Below are 27,747 nucleotides of genomic sequence, written 5' to 3' on the forward strand. Positions count from 1 at the left end.
TAGATTTATATATCAACAATATGATCAAATAGATGATCGTATTTCAAAATATACTAGATAGGCTTCATGTTAAAAGAATTCACGCTGATTCTGATATACGTAGCTTTGCAGGCTTCCTGATACTGGTAGACACATTTTATTTGATTGTATTTTTGCTAAAGAGATTTGGAAAATGTTTGTTATTATTTATCCTATTAATATTACTATTATTGACATTGTTACTGGTCATATCTCTGGTCTTCATAAGGATTTAAATCTTTTTTGGAATATGTTGTCCTCTAACATCCTCTGGTGGATCTGGAAATGCAAGAATAAGGAGAGGTACCAAGGTAAGCCGAGGCTTCTTACTAAGTTTTTTTGGAAACTCACACATTTTAAAATTTTCTTACAGGTCAGGCCACCATGTTGATTGAGAAAGACAAGTTGAAGAGATTCTTGGAAGATGGTCATGTTACCTTCCTCTACTATGAGCTAAAACATGGATATCAATGGAGAAGAACGTTGGATGACCTGCATGCTATTGATCAGGTGTGTAATAGACTGAATAGGGAGATCAGGAAGAATGTTAATGCCAGAAAAGAAGAGCTGCTCATATTAACTCAAAGTCAAGAGCGCAAAAACATTGTTTGGATGGAGGGTCCGCTTGGCTGGACTGCCTAGATGGATATTCATTTTGATATTCTACATTAGTTGGTTGTTCCCCATGTTTTGATGTCATTGTACATTTGATACTCTGTTGTCAGTTGGAGGCTAGGCCTCCTTGTTGATACTCTATAAACTCTCCGGTTCTATTATTTTTTGATCCTCTTGTATTTAATAGAAACAAATATACAACCCTCTTCACACCTAGTTTTAATTTAACATATTTTAATTTCAATCTTAATCAACGACTAACATTTATATTAATATTAGTTCCTGCCATAGGCAGGAATACTTATGCATTCATGTCACTCCTAATATGACATTAACACTGACCAATCAAATCAAAGAATTTAAAACATTATATGAAACTTCAAATGTCTATCATTTTCTAATTTTTCATTATTTTATAAATCACATTTTTCATCCATTCTATTGGTGCATACTATTTTTGGTGGAGGAGAAAATTAATTTTCTTCCACAAAAATACAAATATTTTCTAACTTCATCTTGCATTAATGAATGCATTAATTACAACTTTATCTTTCCACATTTGTTGATAAAAAAAAAAATTCAATCATTTTATTTTCCACCTCACACAACATGTTTAATCAATATTAATTCTCATAACAATATAATTTCAATATGTTATATCTTTGTATTTAAATTTCTAATTTTTTTAAAACTTTGATTTTTTAATAAAAGTAGTTAAATTATTACTATTATTTTACTTTTGTAAAAATAAATTAAGCAATATTATTTTTTAATTATATTTTATAATAGTGTTTGTAATATGTATAATTGATAAGTGTTACAATTTGTAAATTATATCATTTATTATTATTAATATTTTATATTTAAATAATTTATCATTTAGTTTAAATATATTTAAAACTTAAATATATATTTTAATATTAAATTAATAATTATATTTTACATCAAAAAAATATACTAAAGAAAATAACTACAAAAAAGAAATAATTCAATTCTAAAAAATATGCAAATTATTATTAAGTTTTTATAAACTATGTATTAAAATTAAATAGTTATATTCTATTTCTTATTTATTACATCATATTTATTCAACATCAAATTTATATGTATTGATCGTTGAGGGAGTTTTTCCAACTACTTATGGTTATCTAGTAGCATGCATAACATGCTTAAACATATAATGTGATACTCCAAATGCTTCATCACTTCTTCAAGTTCTATAATTCAGATATTGGTATGGATAACTTTCCTCATTGCACATATTTTAAGTTGTCAATGTAGAAGGTGCAAATTTGTCTAAAGCATATGTATTGATCATAGTATGATATTAGGTAGTTAGTGCCATATTGGGTACTTTGGCCTGTTATTCTTGGGCTTAAATACCCAAATATATAATAATATAACATGAGAACTTAATAACAAAATATGAGTCATTCTATCAGATCACAAGTGCATTTCTAGGCAAAAATTAATGCATTCACAATGTTAATTTAGAACTATTTAACCTTATTCTCACTCATCTACACCTCTACAACCATTATGCGTTAGGCAGGAACCATGATGCATCGCGTCTCTTGTTTCAATTAGTTTTAATTAAATTAATTAAGCTGATAGGTTTATATGTGGGAGCTTTGTTCCCGAATTTTACAATTTTTCGTCGAAAAATTGTCAGCCTTTATTGGAATTCATATTTTTCTGACAATGGATCTTTCCTTTAGCAATTTCTATTTTCGACTCCTAAAAACTATCACTTTTATTTCTAATTTAGTCTCTAATTTCTATTTTCTATTCAACTCTTCATTTAATATATTTTGTTTAACATTTGTTTATAAAAACAAACTTTTCAATCAAAGTAGAATAGTTAAATTTTGTGTGTGAAGGTTTTTCTATGGTGTGAGGAGGGTTTCACCTATTTTCAACTATTTCAATTTATAGGTGCAATAATGTTCAAAAATCCTTATAGCCTCATTTATTAGTTTAATAGTGCTGATTTTTCTTGGTTTTTTAATAGATTTTTGAGTTTTATATTGTGATAAATTCTGTGAATCAATTAATCATTTTCTTTACACCATATTTTTAAAAATATGTAGTACAAAAAAATTAGTCAATCATTGAATCATTGGTGCTGGAAAGAAGGTAAAAGAATGTCTGAGGACTGCATATAATTTTTGTGATAGATTATTCATTTTCAATTAGGAAAGAATCTTTTTTATGTTAATTTTTTAAATCAAGAGAGCTATATTTCGACGCTTTATTCTATTTGGATACCATCATTTGATTCAAGTCTATTGAGAATCTACTTTTATTGATTATTTGTGATTATATATATAACAACAATTAAAATTGGGGTGTGTTACTTATATATGCAAGCAATAAGATTTAATAATAAGAGCTTTACTGAAATACATATTACATAGATTTGATATTGAAGACCTTGAATAAGAAAAATCATTTAAAAATCTTCACAAGAGAGAAGTTCAAAAATAAAATGATAAATATAGAAAATAAGAAAAATATACATTTTTTTAAATAAAGAATGACTTAGATTAAAATAGAAAAAAATATAGAAAGTATTTATGCATCTAAATTTTACTTTACTATTTCTTGAAATTAAAATTTAATTTAATTTTTGAATATACATTGATTTGCATGAGGTTTATATTGACATTTTAGAAATAATTTAATTTAGATTAACTTTCTAATATGAAGCGATTTAAAGTTAAAAAGATGAATAAAATAGAAAGATTGCTATATTGTTCATATATCTAAATATTAATTTCTATTCTATTTTAAAATTATAATTAAAATATATTTATAAATATAATATAATTTATTTCTATTTGATAACTATTATAATTAAATTGATAATTTAACATTTCATAATAAATATTTTCCAAATTTAAAAAGCTTGATTTTAATTTAATGAGGATTACATTTTATTAATTTAAAAAGTTTGATTTTAATTTAATGAGGATTCACCTTAGTTCAATTAGAAATAGATAAAATGAACAACTATGAAAATTTATAATTAAACAAATAAAAATTTATACAAATTATATTTTGAAATATTTTTAATTATACTTTAGCAAAAATAAATATATAGAAATGTTTTGTTGCATAAAAAAAATATAGGCTTGCATATGTCTAGATATTATAAATTAAAAAAATTAGTTAAAAATATTAGATTAAAAAGTGTAGATTCATTTTTAAAAAAGTGCAAGTTTTTCATTTGATTTTTATATGAATATTAAAAAATTGTCCTCTCTAATTCACTTTTTTTTTTGGTTTCTTAAATCTTTATTAAACCAAAATCTTAACTTAGATTATTTCTATTAATATTTCTTAAAAAATCTTAAGCTACATTACTTCTATATGGTGGTTAGATATTTTAAATATCTTGTATAATAGATTCTTTCTATTTTCTTGAAGTTTCTTAAATTAATACAAATAATATTTATTAAAGATTTTTTTAAAATAAAAGCTTTTGTGAGTTTGTTGAGTTAAAATCTATTTGCAAACTATGAAATTAAATTTATAAAATAAATTTCCAACATTTGTACAAAGATTATGTTTCTTGCAACATGGTTTTCCTCATGGACTTAATTGACTTTGTAGTTTGCATTTTCATTACTGATTTCAATATAACTTTTTGAAATTTGTGTATGGATGTTAGGAAAATAATCATAAATAGATTATGTTAATTGAAATGAAGTTTACATATATTTTTATTGTCATGAAAAAAATTTATATGCAGAGATTTATATTACATTTAACAAAGCTAGATTGTTACTATGCAAAACAAATATAGTCAAGGTAAACTATGAAATGGTTAGATATAAAAAAAATAAAACATTGTATTTAATGATACAAGGTATTTATAACATTTATTTCATTGTATTTAGATGGAATTATTGATTAAAAAAAATTTAACTACTTATATATTTTTTATTTAGTACATTTTAAATTTTATCTAATTAATTGTAAAAATGAAATATTTTCTATCGGCGCATCGTTGCATGCACAAAAGCATGCGACTGCTAGTTTTATTCAATTATGATATTATTATACAATTTATAATTTTTGAATCAAATCCATTGATCCATGTTTCGTGAATGAAGAGTTTAGAAGTACCTAGTCTCTTATGAAAATGAATGATCTCAATTGCATCTAATCATATTCACGAAAAGGAACATTGTATCTTCCAAAAATTACTATCTATTTATTATATTATTTAATAAACCACTTGTAAATGAATCCATCTTCCATTAGTATTTATGGACTTTATGAACTTTCCTAGAGGGCCCTATTGAAAAGGGCAAAAAGAGTGGATATCTTGTAGTGACAAGTTTCTCATTGGCGAGGTATCATTATCTACACTGCATTATTTTGGTAACTTTTCCCTCGACCCCACATTTAGATGTCGTTCCTTAGTTTCAGAAATTTCAGAGAATAGGCGGTCAATTCCAATTGCTGGATGACACAAAATGAAAACCCACTTTCCCCTAGAAAGCACAAATGTAATTGGATGGTCCGCTGTTAGATGTCAAAACAATTAGGGAGGAACAGACTTCCAAGGTCACGTGGAACCCACGCAGCAGATTTTTCATGATTGGTCATTATCACTCGCAGGGAAAATCAGATCTAAAAATACATGTCACAACTGCCCTCTCTCAATCTGGTGACTAATCAAAAAGGCCAAAAAATTATATATTATTTTTATTTTTACAAGATGTAAACGGTTGTGTGCCTTGTTTAATCATCCAATTTGTCTGGTCTCGGGAGGTCCATCGTCATCTGCTTTACAGCAAAATCCTGGCCAAACTCGCATTAACCCATTTACCAATTAGTGGTACGAAGATTCCGCCTCATCTGCCAATTTGGCCAGGTGTCCCTGTAGTTTGACATGCCTTAAAATTTTTTGTGTTTTCGGTTTTTGGCAAAATCTTCATTGGGGACATGTGAATAGCAGTTTCCGTCATATAGACCCATTTGTTATAGGCATCAGTTTAGTGAAGATCCACTATATATGTTTCAATACACTGGTTTTTAATTTTATCATATCCATTTTCTGACAAGGTCTCAGTACAGATGATTCCTATTATCCCCAGTTTTTGAAACGTTTTGTAAAATTTGGATTCTGATGATACCCATGTCACAAGTTTCGGTATACTAAGGTTTTTTTGGGGATTCTGTCCAAGGATATTGGAAATACCCATTTCTAGGAGGTAAGCCTCGGTGAAGTTAAGGTTTTCTTAACACCAATCTGTAAGGAGGTTTAGTATGCTTGTGATTCTATTATTAGGGAGTCCCTGTAAGAGTATGATTTTGATAATAGCCACTCCCAGTTCTCAGTACAGTTAGAATTTTGGTAAATTTTGTGTTAGGGGGTTCAGAAATTTTCATGTCTGATGACGAGGATGAGGCTTATTCCGCGTTTTGGATACCCACGCCTTTCTGGGTCAGGGCCCTTTCACTGGGATTTGTAACCGAGATTTTCAATTCAGATATGGAGTCGGTGAGCTCATTTTGGCAAGGGATACCAGGGTGATTATAAGTGGGGAAAATAACTTCAGCGTCTACAAGGAAAGGTGAGTTTGTGTCATTTTGTTCTTTTGCGTGTTGGATTGCGAAGCAGATTGAAGCTGCAGTCTTAAGCAAACAAGTTGTTTTTATGGGGTTATTGGTTTTGTAAACATGGGATGATGACAGGCTTAATGCAGAGTAGGAAGCAAAAAACGGTTGTTTTGCGGGGATAGTAATTTTTAAACGTAGGATTATGATAAACTGTATTGAAGGGCAAAGCAGATTTAAAAACCTCCAGGTTTAAAGAAATCTAAAGAACATTCGTAACGTTTTTTATGGTGACATTGGATAATGTCAGGATTAATGCAGACTGAGAAGGAAGATGACTTTTTCGAGAGGGGTATTGGCTTTTAAAGTTTGCATTATAGTAGGATTATAAAGGGAAAGCTGATCTCAGAATCTTGAGGTTGAAAATAATTCTAAAGAACACGGCCCATTTGTTTTATTTGAACGTTATAATGTTAAAAGTTTTCCCTTTTCTTTGATATCCTAATGACGACAAACATGCCTTTGTCTAGAACATGTACGAGGGGTTCGTCTATGTATTCTGGCATCTGCCAAAGTCATCTGTGGCCTGTCACCTTTTGTTTCAACTAATATATCTCCTTTAATATAATCTTCAAACCATAGTCGCCATTAGATATGTGGGTACGGCTATTGAAGGACATGTGAGATGGGGTATATGAATAAATGTATGGCTATCTCACATCTAAATACAGTCCCAGAAGGGATAGAGGGGTATGGAGATGGGGTCCTCGTCTCCGAACTTTAAGGGTCTTTAGTGACTACGGTCAAGATTCTACTGCTACGTGATATAATTGACCCTCAAGTTTAATTGATGGTGAAACCCAGGGCAAGCCCACTAACGTATACTTCAACTATGAACCAAGACACTGCAACTGGCCTGTACCATCTCATAGAAATTTTTCTTCTAAAGCAAGCTAAATGCATTTGAAATGTAAACCTTATTTCTCGAATGGATCTTTATGATTACACATGCTATGTGTATGCAAGAATGAAGGATAATACTTGCTGTCACTGAAAAATGAATGCCTCTTGATGATAGTAAATCTTTACAGGACAAACACATTTTCTGAAAAAATCAATATACAGACAAACATCCTTTTGTCTAGACCATCTATGAGGAGTTGATAGGGAAAACTCTCATATATATTTCCTTGCCAAACATAGTAGAGAGCCATCTATATTTCTGCACAACCTGAACATATAATTTAACAAGATGTGAATCGTGAGTAATAATGCAAAATTTAGTCCCCTTTAAGAGATAAGATGTGTGTCCAAACCTCTGTAGTAGGAATATGGCGTATCTCTATGATAAAAACAAACAGGTAGAGAAAATTCTTATCTGCAAAAGATTCTGTTATATTTAATCTAAATGTCATATTCTTTGAGTGACAGAAGGTGCATCTACTAAAGCAGTATGCTGGAATTTCAATCTTTTCAGAAGTAGAGAAGAGGGCCTGATCTCTAGAGCATGCATCTGATGTCAACAAAATTATAAATCACACTTGGACTCAAACATAAGTTTCACAGAGTATGTTGTGCCTAGGCTCTACCCTTCCAACCTTTGTAAAATTATCCAAGGTCAATTGTGTTCCTTATTCTATTAACTCAGCACCTCTTTGCCTCAGCACCTACTTCCTAGTTACTTAATGATTTCGTAGGCATTTGAGTAGATTTATCATGTTTGAGATCTCCAGATTTTTCAGTTTTTATTTCTTGTTTTTACTTCAATTCTCTAGTTTACCTGCATTCTCTTTGAGGTTGTCTTCATGCTTTCTTACTTTTGGTTGCTTGTCTATGTCACATTTGCCATCTTGCAATTGGAATTAATTTTCCTCTTGGTTTTGAGAGCTAAGGCCCCTATACAATATTTGTTTACTGATTCTAGCTCAACATCTTCTATGATTGAAAATGTTGCGATTTTTATCCTTATCTAAATACTTATTTCCCAACTTCCCCCTTTTGCTGTCTTTTTCTGCATGAAATATATTTAAAATATTATGTCTTTGATCCAAAAATTGTCTCAGTAATCTTGAAGGAGACCCTATATGTTGGAATCAAAAATCTTATACGGTACAATAAATCTGAAGGTATGGTGATATTTGGTAAGTATTGTAAGACTCTCTGTTGTATTTGGTTGCTGCTTAGAGTCACGATTCCAATTCAAAATCTCTATTTACTTTCAGCAGAGTATCAGAGTTTAAACAAAATATCTTCCCAGTTCAATGCAATTACTGTAGTGTGTTTTCTCTTATGATGAAGTAAATTTAATAGTAGGGTACAATGTATTTGATAAGTACTGTATCTCTTTTTGTTTTCTTTGCGTGCTGTTTGGAGTCATTTGGCTCCAACTTTATTCTCTCTTAACTTGCAGCAAAGTACAAAGTGTTAAGCAAAAACACTTGCCAGCTTTATGATTTTTATTAAATTTTTTATAAAGGAGGCTACATCTTTGTTTGGAGTTTGTGCATGCTCAAAAGTTTGCTACTTTTTAATTTCAAATTTATGGAACCATTGGCTTGTGTTTTGACTTTTTGCAAATGCTACTATGCTTATGAACCAACAACTGACTTTTTGAGGCTACGATTGACATATTATCAATTCATAAATTGTAATGAGCATCTAATGGGTTTCACTATCTGCTTGTAGCATTTATTGATTTTTTAAAAAAAATTTTGGATCGATAATGGGCCGAAGCCTAGATTAATTATTAATTATTATTATTTTTGTAATTAATTATTATTATGTGTTTAATTCGAGTAGATTCGAACCCAAGAACTCCCACATGTGAGGCTCACAAGTTACCGTTGTGTTGTAGGCTCTTGCCTAGCATTTATTGAAAGTTACAGTTGACCAGCAGGCTGAATATCTGTTGTAGATTGTGGAAATTAAAAGTTGTACCTCAAAATTTTTAAATTTTTAAAGCTGCATTGAGCATTTTTCTCCTTTCTTTTGGCTCAATTTGGCTTCTTTTCTCTGCTGGAACATTTTATTGCTTTTAATTGCCATAATTAATGAAACAACATGGCAATATATAATGCTCTTCTTATTTTAGAGGACCTTGATATGCTTGATAATTGATTAATGGTTGTGTATTTCTTTGAGAACAATTATCACATTCATTACTTTGTGAGCTTTCTATTACCCTTTAATTGGTGATTGTTAAGGAGTGAAGATTGCAGTAGCTTCTTAAGGTACCATATTTTGTTAGCGGTGCATTACTCATCTTTTTAGATTATTCTTTGATAAACAATTATCAAGGGTGCAATCTTTTTGAGATGTATGTTGGTGGTAACAGTACTTTGTACTTTGTAGTATTCTATTGGGCTGCATATTTATTTTAGGGGTCCACTTAATTTGCAAGTTTACATATCATATCCCTTAACATCAAAGATGCCATTTTGTTATGAACATTGAAATGCATGAGTTAAGGGATTATTTCTTATCTTCCTCAGAAGTATGATGAACATGTTGACAGTTTGATTCACAGTATTAATGAGGTGGAAGAAAGTCTAATGTTTTTCCTTTCAGGATTTCACGGATTTCTAATGTTTTAAATTCCTTTGGTTGTCAGTGGTGAGAAACCTTCTTCCTATGATGGCAGTTTGATAAGCATATTAAGAAATTAGTTCCAAGTTAAGTTTCAAGAAATGGTTTATACGAACAGTGGATCTAGTAAACAATTACAGCGTATTCCTACTCCCAAGATGAAACTCAAGCAAACAAGACTTGGCTTACTTGGTTCTTGATGAACACTTGATAATAACCATAATTCTCTTCTTAGTACTGGCTATGAAGAAATAGATCTTGCCACATCATATGATCCCTCTTCCGTTTTCTCTTGAAGGAAAATATCTATCATTCGTATCTTAACCAGAATGCCATTATCAATTTGCAAGTAAGGGTATTTTTGATGCCAGTGTCTTAATATTCTAGTCACCAAATATTACTACTGCAACATATACTCCCGTAGATTGATATTGAAGGCTAGAAGATAGATTCGTGGATTGGTATTCATTATCAGGACTACTTGTGGATGGGTGGATGGTTGTCCCAGCAATACTTGTGGTCTTGTTTGACAATGTGTGTTGATGGGAAGAGTCTTTTTGTTGCATGGGATTTGTTTGAGCACTTGTTTAGTCTTTGATCCACTTTTCTAAAAAAATCACTTGGCCAAGTCCCATTGTTTTCTGTCTTGGAGTACTCTAGTTGATCTTTACACTTTCTACTTTGCAGTGTCATTTTTAAAATTTTATCACAATTTGCTGCACCCTACAATTATGTATTGTTGTCATCATTCTCATCTTTGGAGATGACATAATGCATACTTCCTTACTATTCAAGTCAAATTTAATTGACTTTTCTATCATTGAACTTTGTACTGCAGTATGTGGGGTTTTAAGTGGCAGTAAGCTTTCATTGACCATGAGTAACTAAGTTTTCTCCCCGATGTCTGTATATGTGAAACATTGATTTATGTTACTTGCTCCCACAGATTGTTCACCTTAAACAAACTGGTTCAGTAAATCTAAATTTATGTAGATAGCATAATTGCGGCGTGGGAAGGCATGGAGTGGGCTAGCTAGCAACCCATCGCTCTCCTTACTGTCTTCTACAAGATGATTGTCAAAGCCTTGGCTATAAATATTTGTCACTTGCTTCCACAGATTGTTCACCTTAAAGAAACTGGTTTAATTAAATCTAAATTTATGTAGATAACATACTTTTGGTGTGGGAAGGCATGGAGTGGGCTAGCTATTCCAAACAAAACACCATTTTTTGTCAAAATTTATTTTGCCAAAGTCTACAACCAAATAGATTGGCCTTTTTGTCACCATGTTTGGGGCTCTTGATTTTGGTCCATATTTTATTCAGTCTGTAAAAATGCTTTTTGGGGATGCTTTGGCTTGTATTGCTATCAATAACCATCATTCTTTAGCCATCGGGTTATATAGATTTGTTCACCAGTGTTTCCCTCTAGTCCTCTCGTTGTATGTTTTGGGTGTTGAGGGCTTTGGTTATCTTTTGGCAAACACCATCTTAGTTGGGCAGGTTAGAGGTATTTCCTTGCCCAAAACACATTCTCAACTTGTTAATCGCCACTTTGTAGATGCTTCTTTTCTCGTCATCATTAAAGATGGGCTTAATGTTTGGGAGGCACTTGAGGGCCTTGATATGTTGTGCTCATCATCTAGGTCGATGTTTCAATGGCATAAAACCTAGTGGTACAAGCAATCCTTTGTCTCTACTCTACCTTGGATCCCTTAAATTTGGTTGAAAGGGATTGGATATGGTGAAGTCTTTCAATTCCTAGTATTGCGTTTTCTTATAGGGCTCTCTTGTGGATCTTTGGAATACGGTCCTTGCCAGAATCTACTCTACTCTACCTTGGATCCCTTAAATTTGGTTGAAAGGGATTGGATATGGTGAAGTCTTTCAATTCCTAGTATCGCGTTTTCTTATAGGGCTCTCTTGTGGATCTTTGGAACATGGTCCTTGCCAGAATCCATAAGAAGTTGGCCTGCTAAATTGCGAAATTGCTTTCACTTGTTAGCAATTTCAGAATTTGCTCAAGGATTCTCTTGACCACCCATGCATATTGTTCTTGTTAGACTCCTTTGAAAGCTTCTCACAATAAATGGGAGAAGCTTCTCAACAACTTTTTGTGGGCTTTTATTGTTGATCATCATGACTTCCATAGAGTTTCCTAGGAGTTCTATTGTCTGCCCAAGAATATGGAGGGTTTGGGCTTCTCTGTAGCTAGTAGCAGGGTGTAGCTCTGTGCGGTAAGTGGGTTATTCGGTTATTTCTAGCAATGAGGCTTTGAAAATTATCCTCAGGCATTGTATTTCGTCTAGATATCCATCTAATACACCTTCTTGAAGGGGATTGACTTTCAAAACCTTCTAATATGAAATATGTTGTCATATTGAATGCACTTGTGTTTTCGAAAGCATTTGGCGTGCTTGAAAGATATCAAACCTTGCCTTTGGTGGCTTGGCTTTGGCTTTAGGGAACACTATTTTTTTTAGCTAATACAATATTTGTTGGTCTTCGCTTGTCCAAATTCAAGGGTTATCGTCGGACTGTATACCTATCATAAGACTGTTGGCCTAGGGTTTTTTCTTTGTGCTTTCATAGCCATGGTATTTGCACTCCTCGAGACTAATTTTCTAGAGTTACCATGAATCTTTGCTCTTAGGAAGATATGCAAACCTAGGTTTGTCTCATTTGACAAAATCGATAGATTTTCGACATGGTTGTGTCAGCCTTTTCTATGAATATGCTATGCAAGTTGGGCATCTATGTGGTCAAGCCACGGTGGAAAGATTGGTGTTGGTTTCCTAATACCTCTTTTCTCTTTTTGTAGTTGGAAACCCAAGCTTTGATATAGTTGGTTTGCTACTCATTTGTTTGTGGTGCTAACTTTGAAATTATGGTGGCACTTGTAGTCATCTTAGGTCATTTGGTGTCATAGGTTCCAAACATAGTAACACGGGGATGCATCCCCCCCTTTTTGCCCTATGTCCAGGAGATGGGGACGTACGGGGGACTTGGGGACTCTGTTCCCTTGTCCCCAGCGATGCCACTAGATTCTGCCACCTCCACTGAGGATGGGGGATGCCCCGGTGTTGACTATTTACGTTCAATGTTCAATGTTCCAATTCAATGCAATGTTCAAGTATTTACTCTTTTACATCTTTATATCTTATATTGCAATTTGATTGCAATACATCTTATAACAACTAGCATTTTAAGTACCATATGTATCGTATATACTATATACAAACCCTTGGTTCCCTGCCATCCTCCGTCGTTGTTCCCAAATTAAGGCCCCTTTGACCCCCTATCTCGGCAACTTGTCCCCCTGTTCCATTGCCCCTCATCCCCTAGGGAGGTGTAACTATGGTTCCAAACTATATGCTTTTCCATTCTAGAGACTAAGTTGGCTCATTTTGCCTTGTGTATTCTTTTTCCAAGGCTTGTTGTTGGGCTCTGTCCTATAGCATTTTTGTTCCAAATCAATGTTGCCCTTTCTGCATGCAACCAAAAACTTTTATACACCTCTTATGATTTTGTTGTCATGCTTAGCACTTGTGGAATTCGATTCATGATTTTTTTTTTGGTCATTTCGGTTGAAGCCCTTTTCTTGGCATATGTTTCTATTGGGTGATTGGCCTTGTATCCCCTTCAAATTTACCCAAATTTGGCATGCTTTCAAGGTTCATATTATGGAATAATAGAAATGATATTTTATTTTCTTGAAGTTCAATTGATGTTAATTTTTCAAACTTTCACATTTTAAGAACGCATGTATATGTAATAATGTGTTGCTATAGATTCAAGTGCAAGCCAATATGGTTGTGTTGGAGTTGACCCACTTGCAATATCTTTTAAAGCATTGGGGAAATGCTCCTTGTATAGTTGTTAGGGTGACTCCTGACTCTTCTACTTCGCGTCATTGGTCTATCCCTCATGGCCATCGATACAATCATAGTTCCTCAGTGCAGTCTCTCTTAGACCTCACCATTCCTTCTTGTCAATCTGGTAGTGGAAAAGCTTTTCAAATGTGTCACTCCACCTCTTCGCCACAGGGGTGCTTAGGCTTTGGGTTGGGTACAACAGGTGCGAGCCCTTCTACTAAATGTGGTAGTAGCTAGCCAAATGCACGAAGTGATAGGGGCTTTCTTAGTGCGGTCTCTTGTAGACCTCATGGTTTGAGGCTCCTTGTTGTCAATTTGGTAGTGTCAAAGCTTTTAAAAGGTGTCACTCCACCTCTTCGCCATAGGGTGCTGCCTTTGGGTGGGGTATGGTAGGTGCAAGCCCTTCTACTGAAGGTGGTAGCAGCTAGTCAGATGTCAGAAGTGAAAGGGGCTGGCCCAGCTCTTCCAAGTCGCTATTGTGCATGGCACTAGTGTATTCACTCTCCCCATAGGAACAACATAAGGATACAAAGGAGGCTGCAAGTGAAAAAGGGTTCTCCCTCCAAGATGCTATCCTTGACCTCACTATTGTATGGGGTTCCTAGGATGACGAGGATTTCTCTACCACTCTCATTGCTCTTGCCACTTAGCATCTTTTTATGTGATGTGTGCTCTTTGAGATTAGTTTGTGTTTCTGTATTTGGGCAGTGCCGGTGTTTTTTTTTCCCTCCAGGCATTGCTTGTTTGACTCTCCTAAGGGATGATCCTGAATCCCCTTACCTTTTTTTAATGAATAGTGTACTTCGTCTCTTATTATTGGAAATTGTTATGATTCACGAAAACAATACGGTTGAATTTACAAATATTATCTTTATAAAGTTAATACATCTTTTGAAACTTTTCTTCATCCTGAGTTCTAAGTTGGATATGTTTGAAAACTTGTTTCTATTGGCATAGTATCAAATTCTAGCTGTGCCTTTGTTATATTCATTTCTAAATGTGTCATGTCTACCTTCTTCTTTATTTTTTCCATATTGTTTAATTGTCATGTCTAGTTGCTGGCTTGAGGTGTTTCTCCTAACTGTATCTTTGTTGCATTGATTTCTGAATACTGTAATACATGATTGTATTCACACATCTTTGATAATTGATAACATATTCCTATTAGGTGTATAAATACATGCCTTTGGTTGTAGAGGCTGGTTATGCACATATACAGCTAAGTTGGTGGTTCGGATTCTGGTACAGATGCGGGTTCGAGATTCGGGTTCGAAATTCGTCCAAATATTTTTTTGGGTTGGGTTCGGATTTGTTTTGGGTTTGTCCGTACCAAAACATATGTTTTTTAATAATGTGTGTGTGTGTGTGTGCGTGCGCGCGCGTTCGTGCAACAACAAATAAGTCCATACACCACTCTGCGAATGGTAAAGCAACATAGGAAAATACACCACCATGTCTATGTTTCAATATAATAGGATATTAATTGCATTATATAGCCATACATACAACATCATACACCTGCTTGGTCACATGCATGGGACATATTTCCATATCAAGGGACAGTTTGAGAATGAAAGGAATCATCAAAAGAAAAGTGCAGTTCTCATAATTTTTTTTATATTGGTTAGAGGATATCTAACCAAGCTAGATCAAAAGTTGAGATTCAGATTTTAAGCCCTGGATTCAAAGAATATATCATAGTTTTTAAAAATAAATTCCTCTATAATTGTCAGTTTGGACTTCACTAATTGTCAATTTGGATTTCCTTTATAAGAAAGTTTTCATTTTCACTCACAAATGCATAAATGACATATAAACCATATGTTTTGGCCTTTTTCGTGGTCAGTTTTAGGGTTGGGAGGATCGAATAAACCAAATTAGGCCAAAAAACTTAAAAAAAAAAGTAAAAACAATTTGTTTTGATATCGAATTCAGCTCGGGTTCGGCTGCTGGGCAGCAAATTCTTCAAAATTGGCCCTGAATTCTGCCCAGATTCCTCTGACAGACTTTGCAGTGAATCTGTGGCTCTCTAGGAGAATTTGACAAGGACCAGACTTTGGACAGAACTGAACCAGACTTTAAGGGTTGCTGGAGAGAATCTGGTAACTTAGGTATACAGCCAACAATTTTATGTGTATGTATAAAATGACAGCATATGCTTAAGCCTTATGCATATATGGAAGTATTAATTGAAATTGAAATTTTGCTTTGTGCATAGTAAACTGCGTTTTCTATACTACATCAATATAAATAAGAGTTTAGATTTTTGTGGAAGTTAAGAAGGAGGAAATTTAAATAGATGAAATTTAGTTTGTTGATTGCAAGAAGTCTTGGAAGTGTAGTGTTCTTAGATCTGTTAAGGGTGGAAGCTGGAAACCCTCGAGGTGACGAGATTTAACTAGCTGGTTCAGACATGAGGCTGGGTATGGGTTCAGTCTCCGTGGTGTGGGATTCTCTTTCTATGATACAGCTAGATTTGGCTGTTGTATATTTCTAAAGATAAATAATGAATTATATACCTAAAAATATTTTAGTTCATAAATATGATTATGCCAAGGCATTATACAGTGGCAACACCCATGGCTGACTTAATTAAAAATAATAACAAAAGGAAAGAAATCTATTCTTTAGGTTTCATGATCTGTTTATAAAGTTGTATTTTTGCACATAAACTTCACTTTGCCTCTTTTAGATAGATTTTTCCCAACATAGGTATGCTAGCTATGCATGTACATATAGATTTTGAAATATAAATAATATAATGATACAAATGCGCGCACATGAGTTAATAGTAGTTAATAATAAATTGGGAAAGGAAAATAAAAGATGAAGTTAAAAGAGTCCTATACACCATGAATGCACCAAGTCATAAAAAATATAGATATGTGATGTAAAGTTTCTGCAAATTTTATGTGATCAGACTGAGATAATAACTTATATTTTTTGTTTGCTGAAGATGATCTTCCTTCTATTCCAGACTTGATGCAGATATGCCAATATCAATTTAATATTCTGAATTGTTTTTGTCTCAGCAAGTATTCGAATTAGGCAGAATTCCTTATAGGAGTAGACTTGTTCTATTTTGTGTGTCCTTTAACTACATTCCCACCCTATATAAATATGCAACCAAAGGGCATGTCCCTATCTAGGTTGGCCCTGATTAGTTTCCTAGAATCGGTGCTCAAGGAATAAGATCATTAGTTAGTGTTTATCCTAACTAATTCGACAAGTTTAGACTTATCCATTTAATCCAAAGAGACACTGATTTCATACGAAGACAAGGCAATCATTTATATAGCCTATCATTAGAAGGGCATAGAATTAATATTCAGATCTGTACAATCTGTATTGTCAGACCAGCATGATTGTGAAGTTACAGAATTAACACTCCCTCTTAACTTAATAATCATACCGAGAAATAACATATCTAGCATCATCAATTAAGATGAATAAGCATGGATTGATACTCTATATCTATCTGAATCTTCTGAGTGTTTGGTGTCATGAACACATGATACTATATCATATTACTATACTTGTGATATGACATATCACTGATACTAGTGATGACAATATTGCAAAGAATACAATATACAGTATAAAATCCAGAGAATAATTAAATTCTTCATTTATCCAAGTTATGACTCATAGGTACTGGCATTCCTATATCACAACATGATCTCGAGTTACGATCTCTACTAGAACACAAGATAAACTCCGGAGAATAATAAAATTCTTCCTTTATCCAAATTGTGACTCATAGGCATAACAATGTCTACATCACAATGTGATCTTGAACTCATCTAAATCTAACAATAGATCTCTACTATTTAGCACATTAGCTAAGAGATCGCAATCTCTCATAATGTCTTTTATAAAAGTGCTCATTATCTTAGAGATCATCACCTCTTAGATAATGAATACAAATGGTGGAGCCCATAACAGTGAATACCCTGACAATAAAAATTATTTTAATAATAGTTTAAAGAATACAAATGAATTACAATTCAACCATACCAAGTCTTTTCCTAAAGTGATCTATCTTCACTCGAGAGAGAGGTTTGGTAAGAATATCTATTGTCTGATTTGTAGTGCAAATGTATTCTAATTTTACAGTATTTCTATCTACCATATCTCTTACATAATGGTAAGGAATTTCAATATGCTTGAACTTGTCATGAAAAACTGGATTCACAGAAAGCTTGATAAAACTCTAATTATCACAATTAATAATCGTAGGATTCATGACTAGATGAAATAGTCCCACAAGTAACTTTCTAAGCCAAATTGCTTTCCGAGAGGCCCTTTGTGCTACTGAAGATTGCTTTTTGCATATCTGTGATATCATCACTGAGCCTAAACTATAACAACATCTTGAAGTGTTTTTCCTGTTAGTAACACTTCCCTCCCAATCTATGTTTGTGTATCCATGTAGATCCAATTCAACTTTCTCATACTTGAGCCCAAGGTTAAGAGTGCCTTGTAAGTATCGCATGATTTGTTTGACTGCAACTAGGTGAATCTCCTTTGGCTCGCACATAAACTGCCTTAAGGCATTAACAGCATAGCAAATATCAGGTCTTGTATTTACCAAATACATAAGGGACTCAATCATCTGTTTGTAAAGAGTAGAATCTATGGAAGGTGATTTTTCTGTTGCTTCCTGAAGTCTATGTAGATTAGTCTCCACGGGAGAAGACATAGGTTTGCAGTTCCACGTTCCAAATCTCTTCAAGATATCTAATGTATACTTTTCTTGATTGAGTATGATGCTGTCAGAATTCTGCCTTACTTCCAGTCGTAGGAAGTAATGAAGGAGTCCTAAATCTTTTATCTCAAATTCTTTGATTAGATCTTTCTTGCATTGCTCTATGAGATTATCATCACTTGTTATTAGTAAATCATTAACATACAGTATCAAAATTACTGTATCATCTTTATCCCTTTTATAATATAGATTTGGATCAGCTTCATTCTTTTAGAGAATCTTAAGCTAGTGAGATACTTATCAATTCTTTCTTTCCATGCCCTTGGAGCTTGTTTAAGCCCATAACAAGCTTTTTGGAGCCTGCAAACAAAAACTTTAGGGTTATGAGTTTCAAATCCTTTAAGTTGCTTCAAATATACCTCTTCTGTAATTTCTATTCAAAAATGTTGTTTTTACATCCATTTGATGTACTTTCCATCCCTTAGATGCTGCAATAGCTAGGACTGCTCTTACGGAGGTGTATTTGGCAACAGGAGCAAAGGTTTTTTCATAATCAATCCCCTCTTTCTTCATAATCAATCCCCTCTTTCTAAGAGAATCCCCTGGCTACAAATTTGACTTTATATTTTTCAATGTTATCGTTAGTAGCATGCTTGATTTTAAATATCCACTTGGAAGAAACAACAAATTTCCCTTTAGGTCTTGGGACAATTTCCCAAATATCATTCTTCATAATGGATTGGTATTCTTTTGTTATTGCAGCCTCCCAAGCTGTATGTTTAATAGCATTTGGAACATTGGTTGGTTCTGATTTAGACAAATCATTCATTTTTGTTGCATAATTAGAAAATCTTTTGGGTCTTTTGCTTTCTCTAAATGTTCTAGATGGTGCAGCGAAGTCTTGTGCTTCCTCTACTGTCTTAATGGCCCAAAGTGGTCTTTTCTTAAAATTTTGAGTTTCCTCAAGATTGAGATATTGAATTTCATCCTCAGTTTTTTCAATGTTCTCCTTATGAGACTCGGATTCAATATTTTCCTCAAAACTAGGTAAGGGAGAGGGATCTCTAGAACTTAGGGCTCTTTTGAATGCTAAATCTTCTTCAAATATTACATCCCTACTAAGTTCAATATTTTTTTGACCAAGTATGAAAATCCTATATGCTTTAGATGTTTCACTATACCCAACAAAAATACCTTTCCCCTCGGAGGGTTCTAACTTAGTTCTCTTTTATTTTGGAACATTTATATGTACTGGGCACCCAAAAATCTTAAGATGACTTATATTAGGTTTAACCTTAGTAAAGACTTAAGGAGTTTTATCTCTAAGGTAAGAGTGAGGACTTATGTTTTGAATATAGACAACAGTACAAGAGGCTTCTGCCCAAAGATAATATTCTAGATTTTGATCAAATATCCATAGCTCTTACAACTTCTATAATTGTTCTATTCTTCCTTTCTGCTACTTTGTTTTGTTGTGGCTTATAAGGAATGATATACTCCCTCTTAATTCTTGTTTCTTTACAAAACTCTTTAAACAAATCTGAGGTATATCAATCACCCATGCCTTTTTTGATACTTCATTTGATAGTGCAAAATACAATACATGATTTTCAGGATCATAGTTATTTTCTTTCTGAGTAATGTTTGTATAGTTTACTTGCTGTTTAGAATTCTTAGGGCAATTAGATCTGTAGTGTCCAAACTTTTCACATTTGAAGCATTTTACTTTGGATAGATCTTTCTTAGGTTTGTCATTCTTTTGATTTCCCTTCTTCTTGAAATGCTTCTTCTTTACCTTTATAAGAATTTGTGTTGAGAACATGAAGTTCTTCGTCTTCAGTTTTCAACTTTTCCACTTTCTTAAGTTTTCTGGATTCTTCTTGAAGACAATCTCCCTTAAGTCTATTGAAATCAGGAAGATTGTCTCTAACACTTCTTATGCGAATGTTTCCCATGAATCTGGTAATCCATTTATAGCCATCAATGTTAGTTCCGTGTCATTAGTTATGGTTCCTATACTTGCAAGTTCATCTCTTAGACTGACAACCCTTAGGAAATAAGAATTCATCGATTCTCCCTTCTTTATTTGTATATGATTTAGTGTCCTTCTTTATCTGTATATGATTTAGTGGCCTTTTTAGTGCGAGAACTCTAGTTGCATTGTGAACCTCATACGCATTTAATAGTGCATTTATCATATCAAATGCTGTTTGATGTTTCATTAGCATGGGTACTATTTCAATTTTCACTCCATCTAATATGATCTATATGGCTTTCCTGTTTCCTTTACTCCATATAGTTTTATTAGGTTCAACAACAGGTTGTTTGGATGCTGAATCGATAAACTGTTTTACATCATTTTCTTCAAGAATGATCATGATTCTGAATTTCCAAGCATCAAAGTGTTCTTTCCCATCAAACCTGTCCTTGGGTCTGATTGTGTATGCCATTGATGATAGAAGAATGATGCTAGATATACAAAGTCTGATTGTTTAATTTGTAGAGCCTAGGTTCGATTACCAGAGCTTTGATACCATGTAAAGTTTCTGCAAATTTTATGTGATCAGACTGAGGTAATAACTTCTATATTTGTTTGCTGAAGATGATCTTCCTTCTATTCCAGACTTGATGAAAATATGTCAATATCAATTTAATATTCTGAAATGTTTTTGTCTCAGCAAGTATTCTAATTAGGTAGAATTGCTTAAAGGAGCAGACTTGTTCTATTTTTGTGTCCTTTAACTACATTCCCACCCTATATAAATCTGCAACCAAAGGGCATGTCTCTATAAGAGACATGTCCCTATCTAGGTTGGCCCTGATTAGTTTCCTAGAATTGGCGCTCAAGGAATAGAAGTATCAGTTAGTGTTTATCCTAACTAATTTGACAAGTTTAGACTTATCTATTTAATCTAAAGGAGATGCTGATTTCTTACTAATACAAGGCAATCATTTATATAGCCTATCATTAGATCTGTACGATCTGTACTGTCAGACCAGCATGATTGTGAAGTTACAGAATTAACATGTGAAAGGAGGACAAGACTGATTTTCAGCAGGGAAAATAAAACTAAAGCTGATGCAAGTTTGCAGCTTAACCAGGGCAAAAGTTTATTAAAGCTGAAGTTTTTATGCAAACAGACTGACTTCGTGCAAAAGCTGTAAAGGTTTTTTCTATGTTTGTACTGAGTGAAGTGCATAATATCTTATCAAGGTTTTTCTGATTTGGCAGGCGAACACTATGCACTTAAACATTTTGCCATTTTGAAATTCACAAAGACTTATTGGAGAAAATTTACAATTTAAAGTTTTTTTCCCTTCTCTGGATTGATCCAGGGTTCATACCTGAGCCTGTACTGTTTTTTAAAGAATATACTCTGTTTCTGCAGAAAAATATTGCGCAGATGAAGAACATTTTGCTTTCTGGAAATTCACAAACATTTACAGAATCAATTTTTACAGGCTTTTGGTGTGTTTTAAAATGTTTTTTTAATATTCTCTGGCCTGGGTTTGCTCTGGGTATGTCAGGGTCCATACCCATGGAAAGTTTAGGCTGGAACCCTTTCCCAGATCCATTCAGTAAAATTATGGCTCCTGAATAAAGTGTACCTAGCAATATAGCTGATTCTCTGGTACATGCCATATCTATGTTGTCCATACATCCTCACAGGTTTTACTCATATTTAAACAATAATGCCTGCAGCACACTGAACTAAAGGAAAATGCATCTGGCTTCTGTGTTTGGGTATTATAATGTTTGTAGAAGCCAGGAGCAAGTGTGCAACAAGAATTGATTCCTAGTTGAACAGACATAATTAGAGAATGCCAAACAACAGAGATAGCTTTTTCAATTTCAGCAGATCAACTTGACATAACATCTCCAGTCACATTAAAATTTGAAGACTTACTACTATTGAGCATTTTACATGCCTGATGAGAAAAGGAGATAATCACTGAGACACTGAACATTCTCATGAGCCAGCCTGCATATCTCTCTGGTGAAACATAATCTCAACACTATTTGCCATGTTAGAATCTTGCACCAGCTGGCAAAAGTCAAAGAGGAATGAATACCTTAAAGCTAACAGGGAAAATATAACATTTCTTCACATAATTAATGTACCTCATGTCTCTTACAACACATGATATTCATATCACATAGGCTTGATAACTTATTTGACCAGAAATGAGTTGCCACCATAATTGACCCTTATTTTGTACCAGAAACAGTTCTGTCTGTGTTTCCATATTGAAATGTCACTTGGCATGTTTTGTGTTGTCTTTTGTTCATGTCTGCCACTTCCAGCAGAGTAAGTCTTTTTTCTTAATATTATATTTAAAACGTACGGGGAGATAGGCTGTGCTACAGCTCTATAAATTGGAAAAGGAAAGTTAGATATCTTGGTAAGCATTAAAAAGTTGCAAATTTTAAATAAAAGGCAGATATATTTTGTATGATTTCTTAATTGTTTATGTTTGTTGTAATATTGTAGTTTCTCACATTTGGTAGAGTTGTTGAATTGTCTAATCACATTTTGGTGAACTTACCTAAAGAGTAATTTCCATTCCTTACCATTTCCTCTATAGAGCATACTTTTCTATTAAATCTGAGATGGATTTGATAGTCATCACTGCTCGTTGTGTTGATGAAAACAAATAAAAGGATGACATTCAGCTCAGCAGCTGTTGAATGTGAGCTTATAACCTAAGTTGTCAGTACGGGTACGGGCACGTGGGTACGGCAATTTTTTGGGAGGGGGTTTGGGTACGTTTGGGTTTTGTCTGGACAAAAAAAAAAAAAATCATAAATATATATGTATAAATGCACATAGTATGAAAAATAGAATATTAGCCATTATGTTATCTACACCAGCCAACAAGTTTAAAAAGCACATTAATATTAAATAATAGAATATTAAACAATAAATAAAAAATTAATAATAATATAATATATTATTATCTATGCATAAAAAAACTGAGAATTTAATTTTAAAATGTTTTAAAAACTTTAAAAACTTATAATATTATATAAATCCTTTATTTTAAATATATGTAGTATTTTAAAGTTTAATACCACTATCATAAATATAAATAATATTTTAAAGTTTAATACTATCTTAAATTTTTACTATTATCCTAAATCATTCTAAATATTGGATTCGAACAGCTGCCATCTGCAATCATTATGGTTTGGGGCAGATAGAAATGAAAGAGGAGGGGCTTTAGCTGTGAGATTGTAGAGTTTTCGAATGTGAAAAGAGGTTTTATATAACATGTCACCCTCAAATTCGTCAGAAAACAAATTTAAAACGCCACATCAACTTTCAGATTCCAAGTCATTGCCATGTCAGGATAAAAACGTCTGGATACAGGTTGCGAAAGTCACATATGATTCAGGCTTTGAAAAATCGAATCCTGTTCAATTCGACAGCAATTTTCCAATGTATCCGATTATGATACATACCATACCGGCATTTGAAGGAAATCTCTGAAGTACCGGTAGCTTATAACTTGTGCCATTGTTGCTGAAAATTGTTAATCATGTAAATATTTTTCCTTTAAGACTTGATGCTTGAAGACATTTAAAAAATTAAAGACTGAAATTCTAATATAATTGCAAAGTTGAAGGTTCGAATCAGAAGTTGGGAAATATTAAAGACACACTGTTGGATGTATAATATTATAATATTGTTTCTGAACTACTACTCCCGAAACATGGGTCAATGAGTTTGACTAAAAAACTGCACAGTAGAATCCTGATAGCAATATCATAATTTGAATAGCTGTGGAAATATCACCTACTTGTAATTTATTGCTCATGATATATTTGACATGCTCCAAATTGTTAAAACTTTTTGGGAATTTAATATATGTTGTTGCTTATTTGATGTACTTTTTGGAGACTATTCATATTAACTTCCTGGACTGAGCTTATGATAATGCAAGATGCTCTTATTGAATTTTGAAATGAATATACAATTACTGCAGTCAATATCATGTGTCTGATGAGCATTTCTGTAAAGTGTTGGACAGTCCTTGCTATGGGAATAAGTACATTTTGAGGAATGGGGAACAGTTAAGTCATGTGCTCAACTTTTAGCTCCCTCGGCTGAGATTATGATAATGAAAGGTGCTCTTATTGAATTTTGAAATGAATATAACTGCAGTGTGATCCGAAACATTGATGCTAAAAAATATATACAATCGAATCCAGAAACAAAATTCAATATTAGAAATGGATTGTGGAAATCTGATATTAATAATATAACTGCAGTCAATATCATGTGTCTGATGAGCATTTCTGTAAAGTGTTGGACAATCCTTGCTATGTGAGTTAAGTACATTTTGTGGGGAACAGTTATGTGTGCTCAAGTTTTAGTATAATTGAGCTACTATGCCTGTTATTTTAATAAAAATAACACTACATTTAATTTGTAATGGAATCAGCCACACTCAGAAATCTACAGCATAGACTGAATAATACTTATTGTTGATTATTTCCTCATCATAAAGATGGACATGAATTCGTTATTGCAGTTTCTCCAGCCAAAAGCATTTTTTATTTTTTTTGGTAATTTTGATATTTCATGCAGATCATCAAGTATATGTTTTTGTTCATGTAAGAGATTTAGATGGTTAAGTTCTCTGGAAAATTTTCATTTTATAGGCTGCTGCTTAATGCTTATTCCCCCCTCTTTATCTTGTAATTTTGCTTCAAAGTTTCTTTGATTTAGTGGTGTAGAAATTCTGTTGTCCATGCTCAACTGGCAACATTATTGTGCTTTTAGGAACAGACAACCGTAATATGCTTTAGGTGCACTACAGACCAGTTCAACCTTAATTTACTTTTAAGAATGTGCCCTAGCCACTAGTGCAATCTGAATGTGCTTTTTACCTGCTTTTGATGGAGCAGTACTATTTAATAACAAACTTCGAAAACTGCATCTACTAACCTACAAGCTCTAAAGTCGTACCATGTTTCTTGGGCAGATTCGTGTTGGATGTCTTGTTTGCTGAGGGTTGGAAGTTTTTGAGAAAAGCTTTTGAAAGCAACTTCAGCACAGATGATTCTTACTCCCGTTTTCTCTAAGACAAGATATCTAAGGACTTAGGGTTCCATGAGAGAGAGCTAAAGTGTACAAATTTCCTGTTGAGGAGTTGTGTGCATGTGACATTGATAGTTCATTTGTCATGGCCGATGAAGATGTTAACACGATAAAAATATTGGGGGATCGGTCCACTAGTGATGTAATTGTCAGATTGAGGACAAAGGATGGGAGAGATGACTGGTTTTATTGCCACTCAGAGGTTCTTGTAAAACATAGCAAGTACTTTGCTGAGCGTCTTTCGGATGATTGGCCCACCTGTCAACTTCTGGATTCTCGAAATTGTATTGAAGTTTATTTTGATGAATCTGATTTTGATTATCATGTAAATATTTTAAGGTGGTTTTACGCTGTGGGCAATATTGTTACAGATTTGTGGCAAAATGTAAAGAATGCTCTTGGCATTTTAAAAGTGGCCACAACACTTGGTTGCCCACAAATAATTTCTAAGTGTGTCCAATACTTAGAGGCAGTTCCTTGGGAAGAAAATGAGGAAGAGGAGGTTATAAAATGTCTTCCAAATTTAGGTTCAGAAGCCATTCCCATTCTTGCGAGACTTCAACCAGTTGACCCAACTGCAGTAAGAAACGTGTTCCTCTCTGCAATGCATGTTGCTATTTCAGCAAACAAAAGATACTTTGACTTGCCGACTTCTCCAGATGAAATCAAGACATCCGCGCAAGAGCAGGTAGAGTATATGCTCATAGAGGATGATGATGCACCTCTTCTTGCAGCAGATGAACATGTAAAATTTGAAGTTAAAAAACACATTGTGGACTTGTTTAGCAATTTTGAAAAGGAAATGCCATCCTTGTTGTCTGTGACAGATGTTATAGAGGACTGTGAAAGTCGTGTTCTAAATTTCTTGTCTGATTTATTATGGCTGTGTCATATTTTACCTAAGATGGATCTGCTTACTGATTTTGTCAGCAAGTGGGAAGAAGCTTCAGATTACATTCTTAGTATAGTTCAGGATATAAGATGTGGCTCAGCCATGTGGGAGACAAAGCTGAAGGTTTTAGAAATCACCGCAAAGGTTTTGGAGGCAGTTGGCTATGGAAATGTTATACTCTCTGCTCCGAGGCGAACACATTTGATGAAGGTTTGGCTGCCTTTCATAAGGGAGACAAAGCCAAAGCTTGACTTACAAAATTTTCATGAGAAAATGCCTTACGAAATGGATAACGACCTTTTTCAGAGCATAGAATCTGCAATCATTTCACTGGTACTGGCACTGCCTTCTACTGATCAAGCAGAAATTTTGGCAGATTGGCTCAAGACGGAGCAAGCAAGATACCCAGATTTAAGTGAAGCATTTGAAGTGTGGTGTTACAGATCCAAAGCAGCCAAGAGGCGACTCTCATTAGGTTTAAATGGTGTTAGCAGCACCTCCACTGTGAGCAGTGTTGGCCATTAACGTTAATATGATCTAATTTAAACTTTGATTTTTGATGGTGTAAAAGTAAACAATCTAGCCAACAGACACTGGTTTTGTATTGTAGAGGTCAAATTTATGTAGCAATACCAGGGGGTTTGCGAACAAATTCAAGCTCTTCGTACCACCGCCTTCTGCCTATCCCTCTTTACATTCACCAAGAAAAATATTAAAGACACTGTTTCTTCCTCATGAAATAACTCGTGGACAAGAACTGTTGGCAAGAAGTATTTGGTTGGAGCCAAGATTAGGGCTCTATTGAATCCAGAAGTCTTTTTTATCAAAACATTTATGAAGCTCTTAAATTATGTGGTATATGGGCTGCTAAAAATGTATCCAGTACAACCATGGTAATGACTTATTATTTTTTTTAAGTAAAACACCTGGTCTGACATTTACCATTCATCCATGTAAAATTGCTTGTTTCAACCCTATCAACTTGAATGTAACGGCAACTATTTTCTTTTAAGAAACCCGTTGCCAGTATTCTAAATATCAAAATCTCTGCAGCCATTTACAAGAAGTCTATGAACTGCGTGTATATCTGAATGTGTTTTAAAAAAAAAAAGTTCTAAAGTAATTTTAAGATGTACTTGTACGGCCAATGAACACAAAAATTAGTAGTGAATGCTTTCCTGATAATTTAGATGTATGAAAAAAGGAAATTGTGATAAATATTACTTAAAAATATATAAAACAGAAATAATAAGAACATCTATAAAAACAAGTATCTTTTTCTAGATGAGTATTTAGGAAAATCCAATTTTCTAAACCCAGTTTTTTTTAATATAAGAAACTAAAAATATATGGTAATTGTAATTATTTTATTTTATT

General features: G+C 33.4%; 1 protein-coding gene across 3 annotated transcripts; it reads left to right on the forward strand.

Moving 5' to 3' along the window:
- The first annotated feature begins 5,358 nt into the window (after window positions 1-5,358).
- On the forward strand, window positions 5,359-27,439 carry LOC149531880 (BTB/POZ domain-containing protein). Of its 3 annotated transcripts, none has more exons than XM_089811702.1 (3): window positions 5,359-5,858; window positions 6,018-6,221; window positions 25,363-27,439. In XM_089811702.1, the coding sequence occupies exon 3, from the start codon at window positions 25,564-25,566 to the stop codon at window positions 26,893-26,895; it is 1,332 nt and encodes a 443-aa protein (XP_089667828.1). In that variant the 5' UTR covers window positions 5,359-5,858; window positions 6,018-6,221; window positions 25,363-25,563; the 3' UTR covers window positions 26,896-27,439. The 3 variants fall into 3 exon arrangements, with proteins under 3 accessions (XP_089667828.1, XP_089667829.1, XP_089667827.1); XM_089811703.1 differs by having other exon boundaries at window positions 6,027-6,221; XM_089811701.1 differs by having other exon boundaries at window positions 5,359-6,221.
- The last annotated feature ends 308 nt before the right edge of the window (window positions 27,440-27,747 follow it).

This window comes from Cupressus sempervirens, chromosome 11 (assembly GCF_028749045.1).
Source record: "Cupressus sempervirens isolate cs-2001-9-10 chromosome 11, ASM2874904v1, whole genome shotgun sequence".
NCBI classification, from domain to species: Eukaryota; Viridiplantae; Streptophyta; class Pinopsida; order Cupressales; family Cupressaceae; genus Cupressus; species Cupressus sempervirens.

Excerpts from the sequence above, each read along its gene's own strand:
- LOC149531880 (XM_089811701.1), top strand. The coding sequence starts at position 25,564 with ATGGCCGATGAAGATGTTAACACGATAAAAATATTGGGGGATCGGTCC.